At 37.5% G+C, this 18080-nt stretch overlaps 2 protein-coding genes and 1 long non-coding RNA gene across 4 annotated transcripts; 1 reads left to right on the forward strand and 2 right to left on the reverse strand.

The window, feature by feature from the left end:
* Window positions 1-1596: 1596 nt before the first annotated feature.
* On the reverse strand, window positions 1597-2127 carry LOC109010542 (uncharacterized mitochondrial protein AtMg00860-like). Its single transcript, XM_035687753.1, has one exon. It carries the CDS (start codon window positions 2125-2127, stop codon window positions 1597-1599), a length of 531 nt encoding a protein of 176 aa, XP_035543646.1.
* A 5102-nt stretch (window positions 2128-7229) lies between these two features.
* LOC109010702 lies at window positions 7230-8254 on the reverse strand. Of its 2 annotated transcripts, XR_001999240.1 has the most exons (3): window positions 8142-8254; window positions 7944-8035; window positions 7230-7693 (listed from the first exon to the last, which is right to left on the reverse strand). It is a non-coding gene; the product is annotated as an uncharacterized LOC109010702 (long non-coding RNA). The 2 variants fall into 2 exon arrangements; XR_001999239.1 differs by having other exon boundaries at window positions 7944-8254.
* Window positions 8255-8449: 195 nt separating this feature from the next.
* On the forward strand, window positions 8450-17953 carry LOC109013395 (plant intracellular Ras-group-related LRR protein 6). Its single transcript, XM_018995476.2, has 21 exons — window positions 8450-8720; window positions 9312-9375; window positions 9708-9844; window positions 9932-10018; window positions 10884-10959; window positions 11049-11123; window positions 11228-11297; window positions 11390-11467; window positions 11577-11637; window positions 11767-11845; window positions 12530-12620; window positions 12980-13040; window positions 13122-13189; window positions 13363-13433; window positions 14141-14278; window positions 14506-14610; window positions 15056-15180; window positions 15353-15449; window positions 16108-16182; window positions 17103-17158; window positions 17664-17953. Exons 1-21 carry the CDS (start codon window positions 8656-8658, stop codon window positions 17737-17739), a joined length of 1755 nt encoding a protein of 584 aa, XP_018851021.1. The 5' UTR covers window positions 8450-8655; the 3' UTR covers window positions 17740-17953.
* The last annotated feature ends 127 nt before the right edge of the window (window positions 17954-18080 follow it).

The raw sequence follows: 18080 nt of genomic DNA on the forward strand, positions 1-18080 counted from the left end.
TAGTAGTTTTCCCAAGTGGCATATTCTTTCCTTTGTCCCTGCCACCTGATCAATAGTTTCGTCACCGACTGGTTGTTGACTGGCCTGATTCTTCTGTTCAAGACCTCATTAGGCTCTAGTTGCAGTACCCCTTGAGTATTGACCACTGGTACTTGAGTGGACACCGAGATCCCATCTCCAACCCTTTTCTTGAGCTACGAAACGTGGAATACGGGATGAATCTGTGCAGTGGTAGGAAGCTTAAGCCTATAGGCCACCTCCCCTATTTTGCTATCAACTTGGAATGGCTCGTAGAAATGTGGAGTCAGCTTCAAATTCCGATGCTGAGCCACTGATGTTTGACGGTAGGGTTGTAATCATAAGTACACCTAGCCCCCTATGTTGAAAGTTTGTTCCTTTCTATTCAAATGTGCAATTTTCTTCATTCTCTCTTGTGCTCTGTTGAGGTTGTGCTTTAGAATTTGTAATATATGGTCTGGATCTTAGAGTAGAGTCCACTTCCTCGACCATAGTAGTTCCAAGGCTATAGGATAGAATTCTGGGTGGTTTGTACCCATAAAAAGTCTCAAATGGTATTAACTTGCTAGAAGCATGAGTACTGGTATTATACCACCATTCTGCGAGTGACACCCACCACACCTAGTCCTTGGGTCTATCTCCCATGAAACATCGAAGATAAGTCTCTAGGCTCTTGTTGACAATCTCAATTGACCATCAGTTTGGGGGTGATAAGTTGTGCTAAAAGCCAACTGAACTCCCTGTGCTGAGAACAACTCCCTTCAGAATAGGCTTGCGAAGGTATCATGCGATCCACCACTACCCAAATTGTACTAAAACCATTAGAAATTGGTAACCCTTCTATGAAGGCCATGGTTATGTGGGACCATGGTTGAGAAGAGATTGGTAAGGGCTGCAGTAGACCACTAGGAAGGGCATTTTCTATTTTTTACATTAGACAAATCTCACAACTTTGCACAATTTTCTTAACATCATATCTAAGTCCAGTACAAAAGAATTATCTTCTTGTTCTTTGTATTGTCTTGTCGAAACCAGAGTGTCCCCCCATGAGCTCCCTTGCACAAATTGAAGAAATTTGTTCCTGAGTTCTGAAACATTAGCTATGTATAATCTGTCTTTATAAAATAGAAGGCACTCCTTCATAAAATAGTGTTGGTTCAGCTGCCCTTCTTGACATTAAATTACTAGCTTCTATAGTTCAGGATCCTTGTCATAACCCTGCTTAGTGTCCTCCATCCACTCCACTGAGGGCACTGATATTAGGGCTAGTGATATATCTTCTTCTCTCTTTCTTAAGAGTGCATATGCTGCTTTGTTCTCAGGACCCTTTTTGTATTGGACCACAAAGTCGTAACCTAGCAACTTGCTTAACCATTTATGTTGCATTGGTGTACTTATTTTCTGGTCCAGGAGATATTTCAAGCTGTGGTGGTTAGTTTTAACCACAAAAGATCTGCCCAGTAAATAACGCCACCACTTCTGGATAGCCATCACCAGCGCATACAATTCTTTCTCATATGTGGATAGTAAAAGAGTTCTTCCTTTTAGAGTCTGTCTAAGAAATTAGATGGGTCTACCTTATTGCATTAGGATTGCTCTCACTCCTTTCCCTGATGCATCACACTCAATCAAGAATGACTTATAAAAGTTTGGTAAAGCCCAAACAGGTGGCTGAGTCAAGGCCTCTTTTAGCCTCTCAAAGGCTATTTCAGCAGTATCATCCCACTTGAAGTTATTTTTCTTTAACAAAGTTGTAAGGGCAGCAGCTATACTCCCATAGTTTTTAATAAAGCGTCTATAATAGCCAATCAAACCTAGAAACCCCCTTACGGCCTTCAAAGTCTCAGGCCTAGGCCAATCCACAATAGCTTCCAATTTCTCAGGATCTTCTCTCATCCCCTGTCCGAAAATCAAATGTCCTAAATAACCAATTTCCTGACATCCAAACTGGCACTTGTATTTTTTTGCAAATAGCTGGTGTTTCCTTAGGAGTTCCAGGGTTAAGTTCAAGTATCTCAAGTGTTTTTCCTCACTGCTGCTATAGATCAGTATGTCATCGAAAAAGACTAACACAAACTTCTTCAAATAAGGCCTGAAAACTTCATTCATTAGGCTCTAAAAAGTTGAGGGTGCATTGGTTAGCTCAAAAGGCATGACCAGAAACTCATAATGGCATTCATGGGTACAAAAGTATTTTATGCACATCAGCTGGTCTGACCCATATCTGGTGATAACCAGATTTGAGATCCAGCTTAGAAAACAACTTATATCCATTCAGCTCATCTAATAATTCCTTTACTATGGGAATAGATAATTTATCCTTTATGGTAACCTAATTTAGGGCTTTGTAGTCAACACACAGCCTCTAAGAACCATATGCTTTCTTGACCAAAATCATTAGGGAGGAGTAAGGGCTTTGACTGGCATGGATCACCCCTGATTGTAACAACTCCAGTACAATCTTCTTGATCTCATCCTTTTGGTAAAAATGAAACTTGTAGGGGCGGACAATAACTGGTTTTGCCCCTGGTAACAAGTTGATACCATGATTGTGGGTTCTACTAGGGGGAAGCCCATTGGGCTATTGAAATACATCTTCAAACTGTTGTAGTACCATTTTCAATGGTTTAGGTAATTTTTGCTCCTAAGTTAGTTCATCTTCACATAATAACTGTAGTAACACCCCATTCTTTTCTAACTTCTCTATTTCTTTGTAGGAACTCTCTTCCAACCACTGAGTTGATGCTAGTCCAATCAAGCTCATATTTTGCCCAAAGGTAAACTGCATAGTTAATATTTCAAAATTCCATGAGATTGTGCCTAAGGTTTGTAACCAATGCACGCTTAACACCACATCATATCCTGCTAATTCAAGCACAAAGAGATCCATAGAGAATAGGAATCCCTAGATATTAATCTTGACTCCCTGTCCATTCCTTTCACTTATCAACTGATCTCCATTTGCCACCCTGACTCTTACAGTCTCCTTTACACAAACTGAAAACTTAGATATTCTAACCATTGCAAGATCCATAAAATTCTGGGTACTGCCTAAATCAATTAAAATGACAGCCCATTGACCTGCTATCTTGCCCTATACCCTCATGAGTCATGGTACGCGGGTTTGAGGAACCAATGAGAGGGTGCAAGGAGATTTCTGGCTTGTTAGGTATCTCAGGAAAATCTAGAACTTCTTTCCCCTTTCTGTTTGCATCTTTTCTTCCAAATCCTCATCTTCCTATTCTTCCACTTCTTCTATTAAGAACATTTTGGAATTTTTATATTTGTGACCCAAACTCCATTTGGAATCACAATAATAGCACAAACCCTATCTCTCATTTCTTTCATCTGAGTAGGGTTTATCTTCTGGACAGACACTAATGCCTTCCCAACAAATTTTCTATACTCATAGGTCTAGCCATGACTCATTCCTCCTTTAGTACCCCCAGGATCCAACACATTGTGGTTGTGCCCTTAAAACCCCTCCTGTTGACCTTCACATTTTCTTCTTTGATCTTTGCCAAACTAAAAGCTGTCAATAAATAAGGGGGATTGAACATCCTCACTAGTAGCCTAATATTATCTATAAGGCCACTTAAAAAACAAATTACCTTATGATGACCAGACAATTTCTTTAGCCTATTAGAAACTGCCTCACACTCTACTTTGTATTCCTCCACAAATCCCATTTGTCTTAATCTAGTCAATGTTTTCATTGGGTCATCATAAGAACTTGGCCCAAATCTGATCAAGAAGGCTATTACAAACGATTCCCAATCCACAATAATATCAGATTCCTCTAGGTCTTGGTACCATACCATGGGCTTTCTTTCAATGTGAAAGGAAGCCAGCCTAAGTTTATGCTGGGGCAAAGTATTGTAAAAACATGAAAAATCGATTGGCTTTATAAAGCCATCCCAAATGATCATCACCATTAAAAGAGGGAAAGTCTAACCTAATTGACCTGGTCACTATTTCACCGCCCCTTCTCCAAATCACTAAAATCTGTTGTTGGTTCCTGATGTTGAGTCCTCTTATTGATGCTCATTGTTCCTTTTCTTTAGTTCCAAGGTGTGGGCTACTAGTTGCTGCACCATCAAGTCTGATTGTTTCTTGATGACCAACACCTTTGCTTCCAACGTCCTCAACTATGATTTTGTGGTCTTCTTGAAGCCATTCAGGCCATCCTAAAGCTGATTCAATCTCGTCCCTTCGGCCATAGATCTGGTGGACCCTTGCCAAGGAAGGACAGGCTCTGATACCACTTGTACTAAGCCGGTGGAGTGAAACAAAAATATCACTTTGAGGGGAGGATCCTCCAAGAAAACGGAAAGAATATTGAGAGAAAATAAGGGTAACTGAATTGTATTTTTCTGCATAAAAATCACAAGTCCCTTTTGACAGAATATATCCTTGATTCCTGTAACAGAATTGGACACAAGTAAGAGTTACCCTTGGTGCATCTAAGAAACATAACAGACAAATATAAAATGGACTTATTAATCTCGTGTTTCGTACGCCTTTAGGCCGGGTTCTAGCAACTCAGATTTTGAGTCTTTCACATGCACACTTAAGAAAACACAGAGAGTAGGGGGCTTGGTGGAGGCAGAGAGTCTCCAATGTTAAAGTCAGTATATCTCTTTAATAGTTTGTCTGTGAGTTTTTTAGGAATCAGAGAAAGTTCTTTGTACCTGGAGGTTGTCTTTTATACTAGGTTTTCGGGTGGGGACAACTCATACCTGTCTTCAGGGAGTCCATGTTACTTCAACTGCTCGCTTAGCCAGAATTTTTTAATGCGGCGTGGCTAGGGGTGTAACTAGTCTGGTTCGGTCCGGTTTTGGACAAAATCTAGAACCGAACCGGTATATACCGGTTTTACATTTTTCAAAACCGATTACGCCCATGTTGCCCTTCTAAACCGGTATATCCGGTTTTACCGGTTTTCTGTTCGGTCCAGTCTGGTTTTTCAATTTTTTTAAAATGTAAAAAATATATAATAAAGTGTTACTTCTTATGATAAAATATTATTAATAATTTAATATATATATTATGTTTAGAGCATATGATCAATTAAATTTTCATCTTTAAGATTAAACTTTTATTTTATAAATTATAATAACATTATCTTATATATAATTATATTAATAACATATGATTAAAAAAATTACAAATGTTCATATTTAAGATTAACATTTTATGTTATAATTTATAAATTATAATATGAAATTATTTCATATATGATATATAATTATAGATAAAAATTTAATATATAATTATATATTATATATAAAACTTATATATATAAATATTTTGTATAATATATAAAATTAATTTATATATTTTTTTCCAACCGGTCCGATCCCAGAAACTACGGAACTGAAATCGGACCGGATCCAACTGGTTTTCATAATATAGGAACCGGTTCTGGACCGGACCGGTTTTTCAATTTAAATTTACACCCCTAGGCGTGGCTTCTAGGGCGACATCATTAATGTGGCATAGAGTCAAGGAATTGGCGTCATTAATGCGGCGTGACTCCCTGACTCATTTAACCTTGTAGACATTCTCTGTTAAGTCCCTTCATGCATGCTATCAGAAGATCAAGGGTTTCTCATATTTCCTGTCCACCTGCCTGCGCAGGTTCTCGAGAGTAGGGTGTCATGGTGGCCAGTCCCATTTGCCCTTACCGTTCTCTTTTCCCATGCGTGGGTTGGTTCATGGGTGGGTTTTGCTCATGGGCCGAGTACTCTGCATAGGCCCACTAACTCTTTTTAGAGGAGGGTCATTGGGTTTGGCTGGGTTCTCTGATTTATTTTCACAGTGGTCCCTCGTGGGCTTTCTATACGGGTTGATAGGAGGACAAAACCCCTTACATGCCCATTAGCCCGAAATGGTTCAGTAGACCATATAACTAGTGAACTGAAGTCCTTACAACAACTATTAACGAGATCAAACCATAATAAAAGATAATTGAGACCTAAAGCCCGATGCTGTAGCCCATGAAGTAGCCCAGCCAATGGTCCATGTACTTCAAGCTCCCAACCTTAATTCTTCCAAGTCTTGACCCTCTTCTGTCTTCTTTCCTTTTCATCTCAGTAACCCTACGCCTTCTCTTACCACGCTATCCACCACTTGGTAGTCGCCACCGTCAGTGGCCCAGAGTGTTACAAAAGTATAGACAATAGACATACAAAATTGCCCAGACAATAAGATGGCTCTTGGTCTCGGGTACAAAAACCTATGACTCACTATCAGGAAGTTGGTTGGGAGTTGTGTCCTCAGTTGCTCAAAGCAACTCTTGTATATTGCCCTCGGGGATAGAGGCTGGAGCTGCTTGGATGTCTAACTCTTAGTAGGCAGAAGCTCTACATCTGTGTCGCCCTTCAACTCATTCTCACCAAATAGATCATTTTGAATAGGGACTGGTTTTTGCTACTGGATTTTTAAAAAAAGTAATTTGCTTACTAAAATTAAAATGGCATTATTAGGCAATTGCATTATTTTTGGAGAAAATAAAGAAACTATAATGGATTATCTATCCAAGGTCGGGAGAAGTCTTGGTTGAGAGTTGAGAATTATCAAGTGATCACTATCTCGTAATGTTATTTTGGAGAAAAAAATGCATCACCAACAGTCAAGCAAAGTAATGACTTGTGTTTTTTTCTTCTTCTTTCTAAGGAAGCATATTATAGATATATTTAATTTTTACATGATACAATAATCAAAAGGGTGAGAGGTCCCAACATTCATTCCAACCCAGCAAATACAACACAAGAAAAAAGAAAAAAAAAGGATCTGGGGCCAATGACTTGACCCCTACCCATTTCCAACAAAAGGAAGCAGCTTGAAGCTGTTTTGATACAGACCAAAAATGGACTGTAAGACTGCGATAGGAAGTCACAATTAAGTGATGTGTGTTGCATTTTGCTGGTTTGGACTGATTGTCGGAGACTTCTATTACCTCTTTCCTGTGATCCTTGGTTAAGGGAAGCAAAAATATATAGGAATATAGCAAATTGGAGATGCACCGAATCGGCCACAGATGACCGCTCGGGACAATGGTGGCACGTGGGAGCCATGCGCCACGCTAGGAGAGTGGAGGATGGTCCGGTCCAAAGAATCAGAGACATTGCGAGTTTTGATCAGAGACAATCAAAGCCACGTTCCCAGTTTGAGTCTAGCTAGTGCTGGGAAACTCTGGGAAAATAATATTAGGGGCCAAGATTTCATGTTCTATTTTCATTTCAGTTCCGCTTTGCAATGGTCTGTCCGTTGCTAAGCATTTAACAGCATCCAATAGGAGTCAACCACGCCAGTAATCCCACACAAAAACTCTAAGGATGAACACACTGGATGAAATCAAAATTTCTACTTTCCCTCGACACGAAAATCACTCATCCTCAATAGAAAGTTAGGGACCCTCACAAACTTCACACCGCCGCTGCAAAATCCGTCGCCCACTGTTGTGTTTTGCGTCACCCACCAGTTTCATCGCCGCCAATTCAATTAGCACTTGTTTCATCGGCCACCAAATAACAGACACCCACCAATGCGAGAGAAATACATTGCGTCTTTGGTCCCTATTCTTTAGATGTTTGCAATGACAGAGGTTGTGCCATTCTGGTAACGGAATTGGACCCATTGAATTCATCCAGTTTTTTGTTGTTGCATTGGTCTGGCCATGGCACATAGATAATTGATGTCAGAATGGAAATGGGCACTTGGGGATACTGATATAAGGAAAATATGCCTATTTGATTCCTGGTAATTTTCGGGAGAGGCAAATTCTTCACTTTAAATGTTAGGAGATCCATCAAATAAGCATTACACCAAAACCAATTCAATCCAATCATGACAATACACATGACAAATATTCACCAGAGGATGGACTTAGTTTCATAAAATTTTGTATAAGTTATGCTTACATAGATTTTATGTAAGCCAACTCTCCAAGTACAGGTGTCACTGCTCTTTCAAGACAAAGATCCTTCAGAGTCTTGCAAGTGGACGATTATGGCTTAAAAATCAAGACGAAAGATTTCAGAAGAATTCTCTAGGCAAGAGAATATCAGATGAATTAAAAAATAATAGAAAAATCTCAGACAAATTCATAATAGGCATACCAAAGGGGAGAGGGGACCTGGGGAAGGGCTCTGGAGATGGGGGAGAGGAGGGTTCATCTGATCTGTGGTTACATGAGAACTAAAATGGTAGCCTATTTGTCATTCACCTTTTGGAGGGCTGTTCTTTAGGGTTTAATAATAGACTGACTGGCCTGAAGATTTACTCTTTTATTTTCCTGTAGTTACTAAGTTCCTAAATAAAAAAATTTATTTGAAAACTTTTAAAATTTAGTTTAAAAAATAAATTTTATCAATACAATGTGTAGTATAAAGGCGTGAACTGTGAATCGGGAATTGAAGATGGACTGGACCGTGGGTGGTTTTGGATCGGGTTTGATGTCTGCTCGGCCCCAGTGCCCAAGCATGAGAAGAAAATGACACGTGTCAATTCGAAGCACATCATTCGTTCGGTTCATGGGGAGAGTTTTTACAGCTTCACCTTCCTAACCAACGTCGAGCTCAGATCTGAAAGCAAGACTCACGCTGCAGTACATTTCCGAGGAACCGTACTGCCATGGATCGGGTTCTAAAAGCTGCTAGAGCCTCCGGTTCTCTCAACCTATCAAATCGTTCCCTCAGGCACGCTCCGTTCTCTTTCTTCTCATTTTAATGTTGTTCGTAAATCTAAATTTCATGTAGTGGTGTTCTATTAATTGCTTCGCGAAGGTAATTAAAGCCAGATGAAGATGCGTCAATTAGCATAATAGTGGATAGCATAGTACAATGTTACATCCGTGTTTGTTTGACATAACTGTTAGTGCCAATTAGATGTTTACAGGCTGTTGGCGGATCAGCCTGACACATCTTAGTTGTGGTTCGAGATGTCTGAGTGTTATTCACCTCGGTTTAGTTGAATACTATGAGTAGAATCTACTTTCTTTGTATTTTTTTTTTTCTCGACAGCCTTTGTGCGTTTTGCTTTTGAATATATTGGGTGTTTAGTTCTTATGACTCGTACGACGATCGCAATATTTTTCCTCTCGAGAGATAGGCCGACGGTTTGTTACTTACTCGCGTTCTTTACTCTTTCGGTAAAGACGAGAATGATATGATTTGAGAAGATTTGATGATTTCTACTTCATAGTGTTTCATTTAATCGTAATGCATCGTAGTAGAGAATGATATGGTTAATTATGTATGCTTTACTATTACTTGTGTTTCTATTATCAGGGATGTGCCCAATGAAGTATACCAATGTTTGGATGCAGTTGGAAATGATGAAAAGTGGTGGGAGGTAATTTATTTTCGACTTTTGCTTTGTTCTTCCTTAACGTGCCATATGGAATGGGAAAATGATATGGATCCTGAGACTTTGTCCCGACAGTGGGTCTCGATAGTGGGTTTTTTTTTATTTAATGATTAAGGAAGTGTTTTTTTAATGATGTTGAGATTTTTTCAAACGTATGAAAAAAAATAAAAATAAAAAAGACCAAATGGCCTTGTCGGTGAGTTTTCTTGTGCTACACCCTCGGCACGATCCTATGGAATGTTAACTAGAAAGATGAAGTTGAATACAACTTACGAAAGATATTTGGTGGACTGATGGTGTCATTGCTTGTGTTGCAGGCTGTGGAGCTACAGAAGCTCATTTTGGCTCATAATGATATTGAATCATTGAAAGAAGACCTTAGGAATCTACCTCAACTGACTGTATTGAATGTCAGCCACAATAAACTTTCTGAACTTCCCGCTGCAATAGGAGAGTAGGTTTTCTAAACAAATATAACTGTTAATCTTTTTCATGAATGTATTCCCATGTTTCTTGGTGTTCTTAACCTAATGTTTGACAGGCTGCCTTCACTGAAATCTTTAGATGTGTCCTTCAACTCAATTCAAAACCTACCCGAAGAAATTGGATCAGCAACTTCTCTTGTCAAGTATACTTCTCATCTTTTCTTTCTTTCTGCTTCCTCTCCATCTTTTTTAATAATTGTTTTTTCTTTTTTTCCCTCCTCCACTCTTTCTTTGATCACAACTAGTACATTTTCTACATCCTTGTTGCTGTTTTGAATGTTTATTTTTGTTTCTTTGCTTTTTTATCTTGGTGTTCCTAGTTTCTGAAAAATCGTAATGAAATACAAGAAAATATCGAACATGATATGGTATTATGATCAGGATTATATCACTCTGCGCATATGATGGTTTTGGGCTGTCCTACCATCTTTTGAGTACCTTAAACCTGAATTAGATTAGTGCATTTATTGGTTTTGGTGCAAATCTACAGCCCATTCTTGGTGATTTTCACTCTTCTCATCTCAAAGTGATACAGCCTTATTTGTTTCATGTTTTAATCCTCCTTTTTGTTGGCATTGAATGCTAACGAAGAAAATATTAATGGTAAGAGGAGTGATTTCTGCCACTCATTATCTATGTTTTTTTTCCTATAAAAAAAAACATAGATAATGAGTGGCAGAAATCACTCCCCTCACCTCAAAGTGATACAGCCTTATTTGTTTCATATTTTAATCCTTTTTTTGTTGGCATTGAATGCTAATGAAGAAAATATTAATGGTAACATAGATAATGAGTGGCGGAAATGATTTATAACTTTTTTTACCCCTCTTTTGGAAGTCCTTTTGGAATGGACTGAGCGTGAATGCCTTAACCTATAACACTATATAGGATTTAATTACTTTGTTTATGCTTACGCTAGTGTTTATGTTTTTGTTTTCCTGCTAGTGATTATAGGATAGACCTTTAGCAATTGATACATTCAGATTTTGTGTGATCATTTCATACCAGGTTTGACTGTTCTTCCAATCGGCTTAAGGAACTTCCAAGCTCCATTGGAAGATGTATAGCTTTATCAGATTTGAAGGTAATGATTTACCATGATGGAATAACAAACACCAGGGAACTCACAATGTGTTATCTGATGACATTTGGGTCATGACACTTTTTTCCCAGGCATCAAACAATGTTATTACCAGTTTGCCTGACGAGCTAGCGAACTGTTCAAAATTAACAAAACTAGATGTGGAGGTATTAGTTGGATCTATTATTTGCATACTAGATTTTAGATGGCCTGCTTGTTCATGTACTGTAAAGTATTGTTGACATATTGTATGTATCGGTATCTATGTCAGGGAAACAAGCTCACTATGCTATCTGAGCATTTGATTACATCGTGGACCATGCTCACTGAACTCAATGCATGTAATTATCAGATTTTTCACCATCTAGGTATTAGATCCTACTTGTATGGCTACGTATGGATTGAACTCGTATTGTTACTTTAATCTGTGCAGCAAAAAATATATTGAATGGTATACCAGAGAACATTGGGAATCTTTCACATCTCATTCGTCTTGACTTTCATCAGAACAGTGAGTCAATCGTGCTAGGATTTCCCCTTCCCTTTTTTCCTTTTTTATGTGTAACTTAAACCAGTTTCTTCCACATCCTCAGAAATTTTCTATGTCACGAGTTGTGCAGGAATTTCATCAATCCCGGCATCAATAACGGGTTGCTCTTCTCTTGTGGAGTTCTATATGGGGTTATATTCTTACTTGATATGATTTGATAATTTTAGAATTTTAGGGGCATTTGGATTGTGTGGGTTTCCTTCTGCTCGAAAGTTGGCACCTTTTGATAATTATATGGCTTTGATGACATCAAATTTCAGGAATAACACACTGTCTTTGTTACCGTCAGAGATTGGGGTGCTTTTGCGTTTAGGGACTTTTGATCTTCACTCAAACCAGGTAGCTAAATTTATTTTTTCTTTTGGTGATATTATTTGGGAAGAAGTCCTCGTTTCTATTAGTTTGTTAAGATGGATGGGCTACAGAAAAATGATTTCTATGTGATCCTTGCTCAGCTTTCACTTGAACAGGCACTTATTTCTCTTTAAAGTTTGTTGCTCAGACCTGATTATAACTATTTTCATGTAAATCGCTGGAGTCCTTAGATATGATTTTTTTACAAGTAAAAAAGATTTGATTATGTGAGTCAATGTGTGTGCATGGCTAAGTAGCAGATGGTGGAGTCAATTTTCATTAGTGTTGATGGATATGATATGAAATGTTGTACATATATGAGTTCTTACTCTATTGATGCATTTTGAGTGTGTACATGAAAAGAGGTCCTTGCTACTTCTTGTCCATTGGTTTTTATTTCTGAGCAGAGTATACTATTATGCGCTTAGTATGTTATATATTCAGTTCTGTAACATATCCCAAAATTGACAAGGGCTCTAGTTTGAATGATGTTTCCTCCCCTTATAAGAAGGTGAAGGGTGTTGTTCGTGGATTCAAAACTCATTGAGCACATGTCTCACTTGCAATGAAAATTGAGTATTTTGTTTTTCAAATGTTTTTTTCTTCGAATCCTCAAGTTTTGGATCGGTGAATTTAAACCTGCCTGCTAAATGCTTCATATGCATGCAGTTGAAGGAATATCCAGTGGAGGCATGCAAGTTGCGTCTTTCGGTCCTGGATCTTTCAAATAATTCATTGATTGGATTGCCCCCCGAAATGGGTAAGGTTATCACATTATAGATTGGTGCAAGTCCTCTGGTTTATTTTTTCACAGGATTTTAGCTTCCTGAATAGCTCATGGCGCCTCGAAGAAATCTGGCATCTTTCAATCATTTCAAACGATAGAACTTTGTTTACCTTCTTTCTTCTTCTTCTTTTTTTTTTTTTTTTTTTTTTTTTTATAACTTATGAAAAAAGACTTTTTTAAGAAGTTTTTGCTTAACTGAATTGAACTCAAATCACAGCCTTAACACGTTCTCTCTCATATATACATGTTTTCAATCTTATCTTTATAAATGCAAAGATTGGGAATTAAAATCATCAATAGATAGTGCATAACATAACTTATCATTTGTGTAGGCAAGATGACAACCCTGAGGAAACTTTTGCTTACTGGAAATCCTTTGCGAACTCTTCGAAGGTGCAAATAATCATGTTGAGCCTTAGCATGTCTATTGTGTCTCTTTATTGAGGGATTATCCAACTGTTAATTTTCCTCCAGTTCCTTGGTTTCTGGACCAACAGCTGCTTTATTGAAGTATCTTCGAAGTAGACTTTCTGAGGGTGAAGGTATATTGGTTCTCACTAATCATGCTTCAGTTAGATTGTCCTTGGCATTCCGGGCTGGGTTATTGTCTCTGTTGTTGCAAGAGTTCGAAATTTTCAACACAATGTCAAATTTCATGACTTACAGTTTTAAGTTTTCTTCCATTATGAGTGATCAATTCAAGCTTGTCATGTAGATCCTGAAGCCCTGACAACAACAAAAAAGGATGTAATTTCTATGGCATCTCGATTGTCCATCACTTCAAAGGTATAAGTCACTGTAATTCCAACATTTATTTATAAAGAGAATAAGCTTTTCCGTGAGAAATCTGTCTGTGGTTTCAGTGCTATTGATGTAATCTTAGTTGCTTACCGGATGTCACCTAGAAAACTACTACTTTACTGGTGCATATGATCTAGTTATGCAAGTCAAATAGCCACTTCTATCTACCTACTTTCTATAGATAACTTGCTGCATATTTTTCTGCTGGTAGAGACCAAGTGTAGAATCTACAAAAATCAAACATATTATAGGGTGAATAATACTTTTGAAATGGGGGAACATCTAAGGTGGAAAAAAGGGGGGGTTGGGGGAGGGCGTTGTTCAGGAAGTTATGTAATTAAAGAAACCATATGATAATAATGCCATTAGTTAAAGTCTTAAAACTCCATTTTTTGAGAAAGATTTATGAGGAAACCAAGTAGACTCGTCTGAATACTATCAATAGCACTATAGACTTTTTAATAAGTAAACAAAGTTTTTCTTAAATTTTGCAAGAGGTTTACTTATAAATGGACAAAGAAACAGGAAAATCTTGAAAACTCAGCCCCCCCTGGCCCCCCGCGGCAATCAATATGAATTGAATAAATTTTGTGGGGCTGGGAAAACTCATCATTGGCTTGATAAAATTCTCACTCGAGGCAGTTTTTAAGATAAATCTTCCAAGCTAACCTTTAATAATGTTGTAATTTCAGGAACTTTCTTTGGAAGGGCTAGGTTTGAGTGCAGTACCATCAGAAGTATGGGAATCGGGTGAGGTCGTTAAAGTTGACCTTTCCAGGAATGCCATTCAAGAGCTGCCAGTTGAACTTTCTTCATGTGGTTCACTGCAGGTAAATTTCTTAATTGTCCTCAGTTTCCATAGTGTTTCCACAGTAGCTCTTATGGAAACTGATATCCTAAAAAGTCATAGAGGATTTAAACCGCTTTGGGTTAAACCCAGAACATATTTTGGTTCCAGACTATCACAGTCTGAGTCAGGGATTTTTCTATGCTTAAATTCACTTGTTGGAATCTGAAACCATCTATTAATGCATCAACTTTGTTTCCTGATGTGCAGACTTTGATATTATCCAGGAACAAGATTAAAGACTGGCCAGGTTCAATATTAATTTCGCTTCCTAATCTTTTGTGTTTGAAGCTAGACAATAATCCTCTCATACAGGTAAAAACAGATCTAATTTCTATCTTATGCAATATAAATTAAGCTTCTGCTGTAGAAGTATGAAGTGGACAGGTTGACAGCTTCAAAGAGTCATTTTCCCCCTTTCTTTCAAGAAGCTTAGGACTTATAATAGAATCAGAACCTTTTCTTGAGATAAAAAACAAAATAAACACTTTTCTGTAAGTTTCTTTACAATCTTGAGGCTTCTCATCCTACGTCAATAGTCATGACATTAGTCTTGTTAGAAGTAACACCAAAGTCCGTTCCACATTATAAAATCTTTCTGGAATTATTTACATATTCATATTTTGAGGCCTAGTGGTGGAAAGGAGGTTGGATTACTGATCTATTCACAAGATATTTTCTTTTGTGCATGTTCTACAATGTGTCGATGTGTCTCTATTACCACTATGATCCAACTACCCTCTTATTACTTGACCTGCAGATTCCATCCGATGGATTTCAAGCAGTCTCTAGTGTTCAGGTTCTGGATCTAAGTGGTAATGCCGCCTCATTACAAGAGCATCCGGTATTTTCCAGCATACCCCATCTACAAGAGCTTTACCTTAGGTCAGTTAGCTGGAAATTACTATACAATCTCACATATTGATGCACAAAGACAAATATCTTATTTTATGGATTCATGCCTGCCCGAGTGTGCCTGTGAACTTCTATGCTTGTATATAATGTTATCTTGTCTAATGCCTGAGCTATTTATCTTACATTTAATTTGACTTGACAGAAGAATGCAGCTACATGAAGTGCCATCTGATATATTTAGCTTACAGCAATTGCGAATCCTTGATTTGAGCCAAAATTCCCTTCAATCGATTCCAGTGGTAATGTATATCTTTTTTGAATGAAATATTCGAAATATAACTGTGCCATTGCTTGATTAGAACTTGTCAAAATCAACTTTGATCAATGTGGACTTTCTTTGAGGTAAGAGCGACTTGAAAAATGATCCATATTGTACATCAACTGGCTTCATAATTTTATTTCCTTGATTGTTGGGACAATGAAGTTATTCTTTTGGTTCATTCCGATCAAAATATTTATTTCATGGTCATCTTAAATGGATTTAGTGGATTGAGCTCTGTAAAGTGGAGAGGTTAAGAGTTCAGGTTTTCAATATAAAAGATATAAATTACTTATAAAAAAAATATATATATATAAAAGATCTAAATTTCCTAGGAAGTAAAGTTGTATCTTTAGTTTAATGCCTTTATCTCTTACCTTGTTAATTCTTTATTGGATAGAAGGTTATACTTGTTGCATTTATCATGTAGCTGGTCCATGGATCTACAAATTGGCCTGTTGATAGGAGGTTGATTACTTTTCACATGTTAGGAACTGAAAGACAAGTAGAGTACTCTGGTGCTGTTTGTAGATAACTTTGAGATATAGCCTTGGTTCATAAATCTTGTCTTTGATTTTCCTGTGCGGGGTGCATCAACTGCCAAATTTGTGATTTTGTTCTTTAATATTGCCATGCAGGGGTTCCAAAATCTTACTTCTCTTACTGAACTTGACCTATCTGACAACAATATCTCGGCGCTTCCCCCAGAGCTGGTCAGTATATGGAATCATTTCACCATTATTTTTATATAATAGGTTTTCAAGTACGGTGTTCAGTAAGATGTTGCTAAAACACACTGGGGTAGTGAATTAGTGTAGTGCCATAATGACTTTAGTTTTTTCCCTTTCTATTTTGTCTCTTTTAATAAAAAAAATCTCAGAAGCAAACTGAACTTTGGAGAGCCCCATATTTACCCTATAACATATTTTTGGGTCGTAATTCTGACTATGCATTGTCACCAAAGAACCCCCTATGATGGTTGGTTCAATTCCCATCACACGATATAAACTAGTCAATAACCACCTTTTTCTCAGCTCAAGTAATTTAAACTTGGGAAAAATATACTTTTTACCCATTAACTAACATTTTACACTTTGCACCTGAAACTACTAAGATTTTTTTGATAAGTAAGAATTTTATTAATAGAAATCTAGGCAATGCCCAAGTACCCGAACTGCTAAAATTGACACAATATACTCAAACTACCAAAAACTGAGCATCAATTTTCAATTATGGCCAAGATGGATGAAAAATAGCTGATGTGACACAACCTGGACTGTTGGATCTCAAGACACGATGCACATTGTAAGTTTTTGATAGTATGAGCATGCAATGTATTAATTCTGAACTATAAAAAATGACATAATTTGGGTAGTTTAGGATAGAAGGTGCAAAACACATGTTAGTTGGAGGGTCGAAGGTGTATTCTCTCCTTCAAAATTTATCCTAGTCTTTTCCTTTCTTGATTATGAAGTAATAAAGACTTGTTCACCAACTAGTAGAAGCACTAATATTTATTGAACAATAACCACTTGACTTGGAAAGTTACCTACTGCTTCACGTGATACATTTGTCCAGACTAGTTTGAATGATTTATTTCATCATGTAAGCTAAGGAAGAGTTCTTTGGTCAGGGTTTGCTTGAACCAAGCCTACAGGCCTTAAGACTTGACGGAAATCCATTGAGAAGGTAAGCTAATTTCTTCCATTCCACCTTTTAAAAAAAGGAAAAAGAAAAAAACATTACTTATATTCTGGATGTAGTATAGCCTTGCTGGGATTTTTTGGTTTGGTGGCGTGTCACCCTTCCTGTTCATAATTGGAGTTTCTGCTTTTGCAAAGGTTGCATCTTTGATCCCTCCCCAGATTAAAGAGGGCATTGTCTTAATCAATTAACTTAAAATCCTTGCAGTTTTATTTAAGCTTAGTCATCCGAACTTCTTGAAATTTGGTTTGGTGGCGAAGTTTGTTACTCAACACTAGCCCAATTACACAGTGTGAATCATTTTCATGAACTTTGATGGTGGCTTATTTAGCATCCAATACTGTGTACTCTGTATACTTATCTGAAAAAAAAAACTCCTGATGTTGTCAGAAATTATTTATCAGTAATGAAATTAAGTTAAAATCATGACGCAGTTACTGAAGGGTATTAGAAGTTCACGAGACTCTTATTCTTTCTGTATCTTTTACAGCATCCGGAGGTCAATCTTAGAAAGAGGGACCAAAGCTGTTCTGAATTATTTGAGGGACAGAATTCCAGAGCAGTAGTATGTTCATATATTCTTCCCTCTCTTGATTGGGGCAACATTTTTCACTCCTTTGTCTTTGGTTTTTATTTAATCGATTTATTTTTATTAAAGCTTGATGTTAGAGACCAAGTACTTGCACACGTCTCGAGTGTAATGCTATGTAACATATGATACATTGATGTTTGTAATCCCAATATTCAATATCAATATGCTTCTGTGTTCTACTAATATTATTTTCCGAATTTCATTTTTGTCTGCTATGCTTCTTTTTTCCCCGATTATGACCTGTTTTAAGGGGAACGGAGGAGGAGAGGAACCAATGGAGAGTAGAGTTGACCTTGCAATCTAGTCTCGTGAGGT

This window comes from Juglans regia, chromosome 2 (assembly GCF_001411555.2).
Source record: "Juglans regia cultivar Chandler chromosome 2, Walnut 2.0, whole genome shotgun sequence".
In the NCBI taxonomy this organism is placed as follows: domain Eukaryota; kingdom Viridiplantae; phylum Streptophyta; class Magnoliopsida; order Fagales; family Juglandaceae; genus Juglans; species Juglans regia.

Bases quoted from the DNA above. Each gene is read 5' to 3' on its own strand.
- LOC109010542 (XM_035687753.1), bottom strand. From the start codon at position 2,127: ATGAATGAAGTTTTCAGGCCTTATTTGAAGAAGTTTGTGTTAGTCTTT.
- LOC109013395 (XM_018995476.2), top strand. From the start codon at position 8,656: ATGGATCGGGTTCTAAAAGCTGCTAGAGCCTCCGGTTCTCTCAACCTA. The intron at 13,041-13,121 runs GTGCAAATAATC...ATTTTCCTCCAG, and splicing joins CCTTTGCGAACTCTTCGAAG to TTCCTTGGTTTCTGGACCAA. The intron at 13,434-14,140 runs GTATAAGTCACT...TTGTAATTTCAG, and splicing joins GATTGTCCATCACTTCAAAG to GAACTTTCTTTGGAAGGGCT.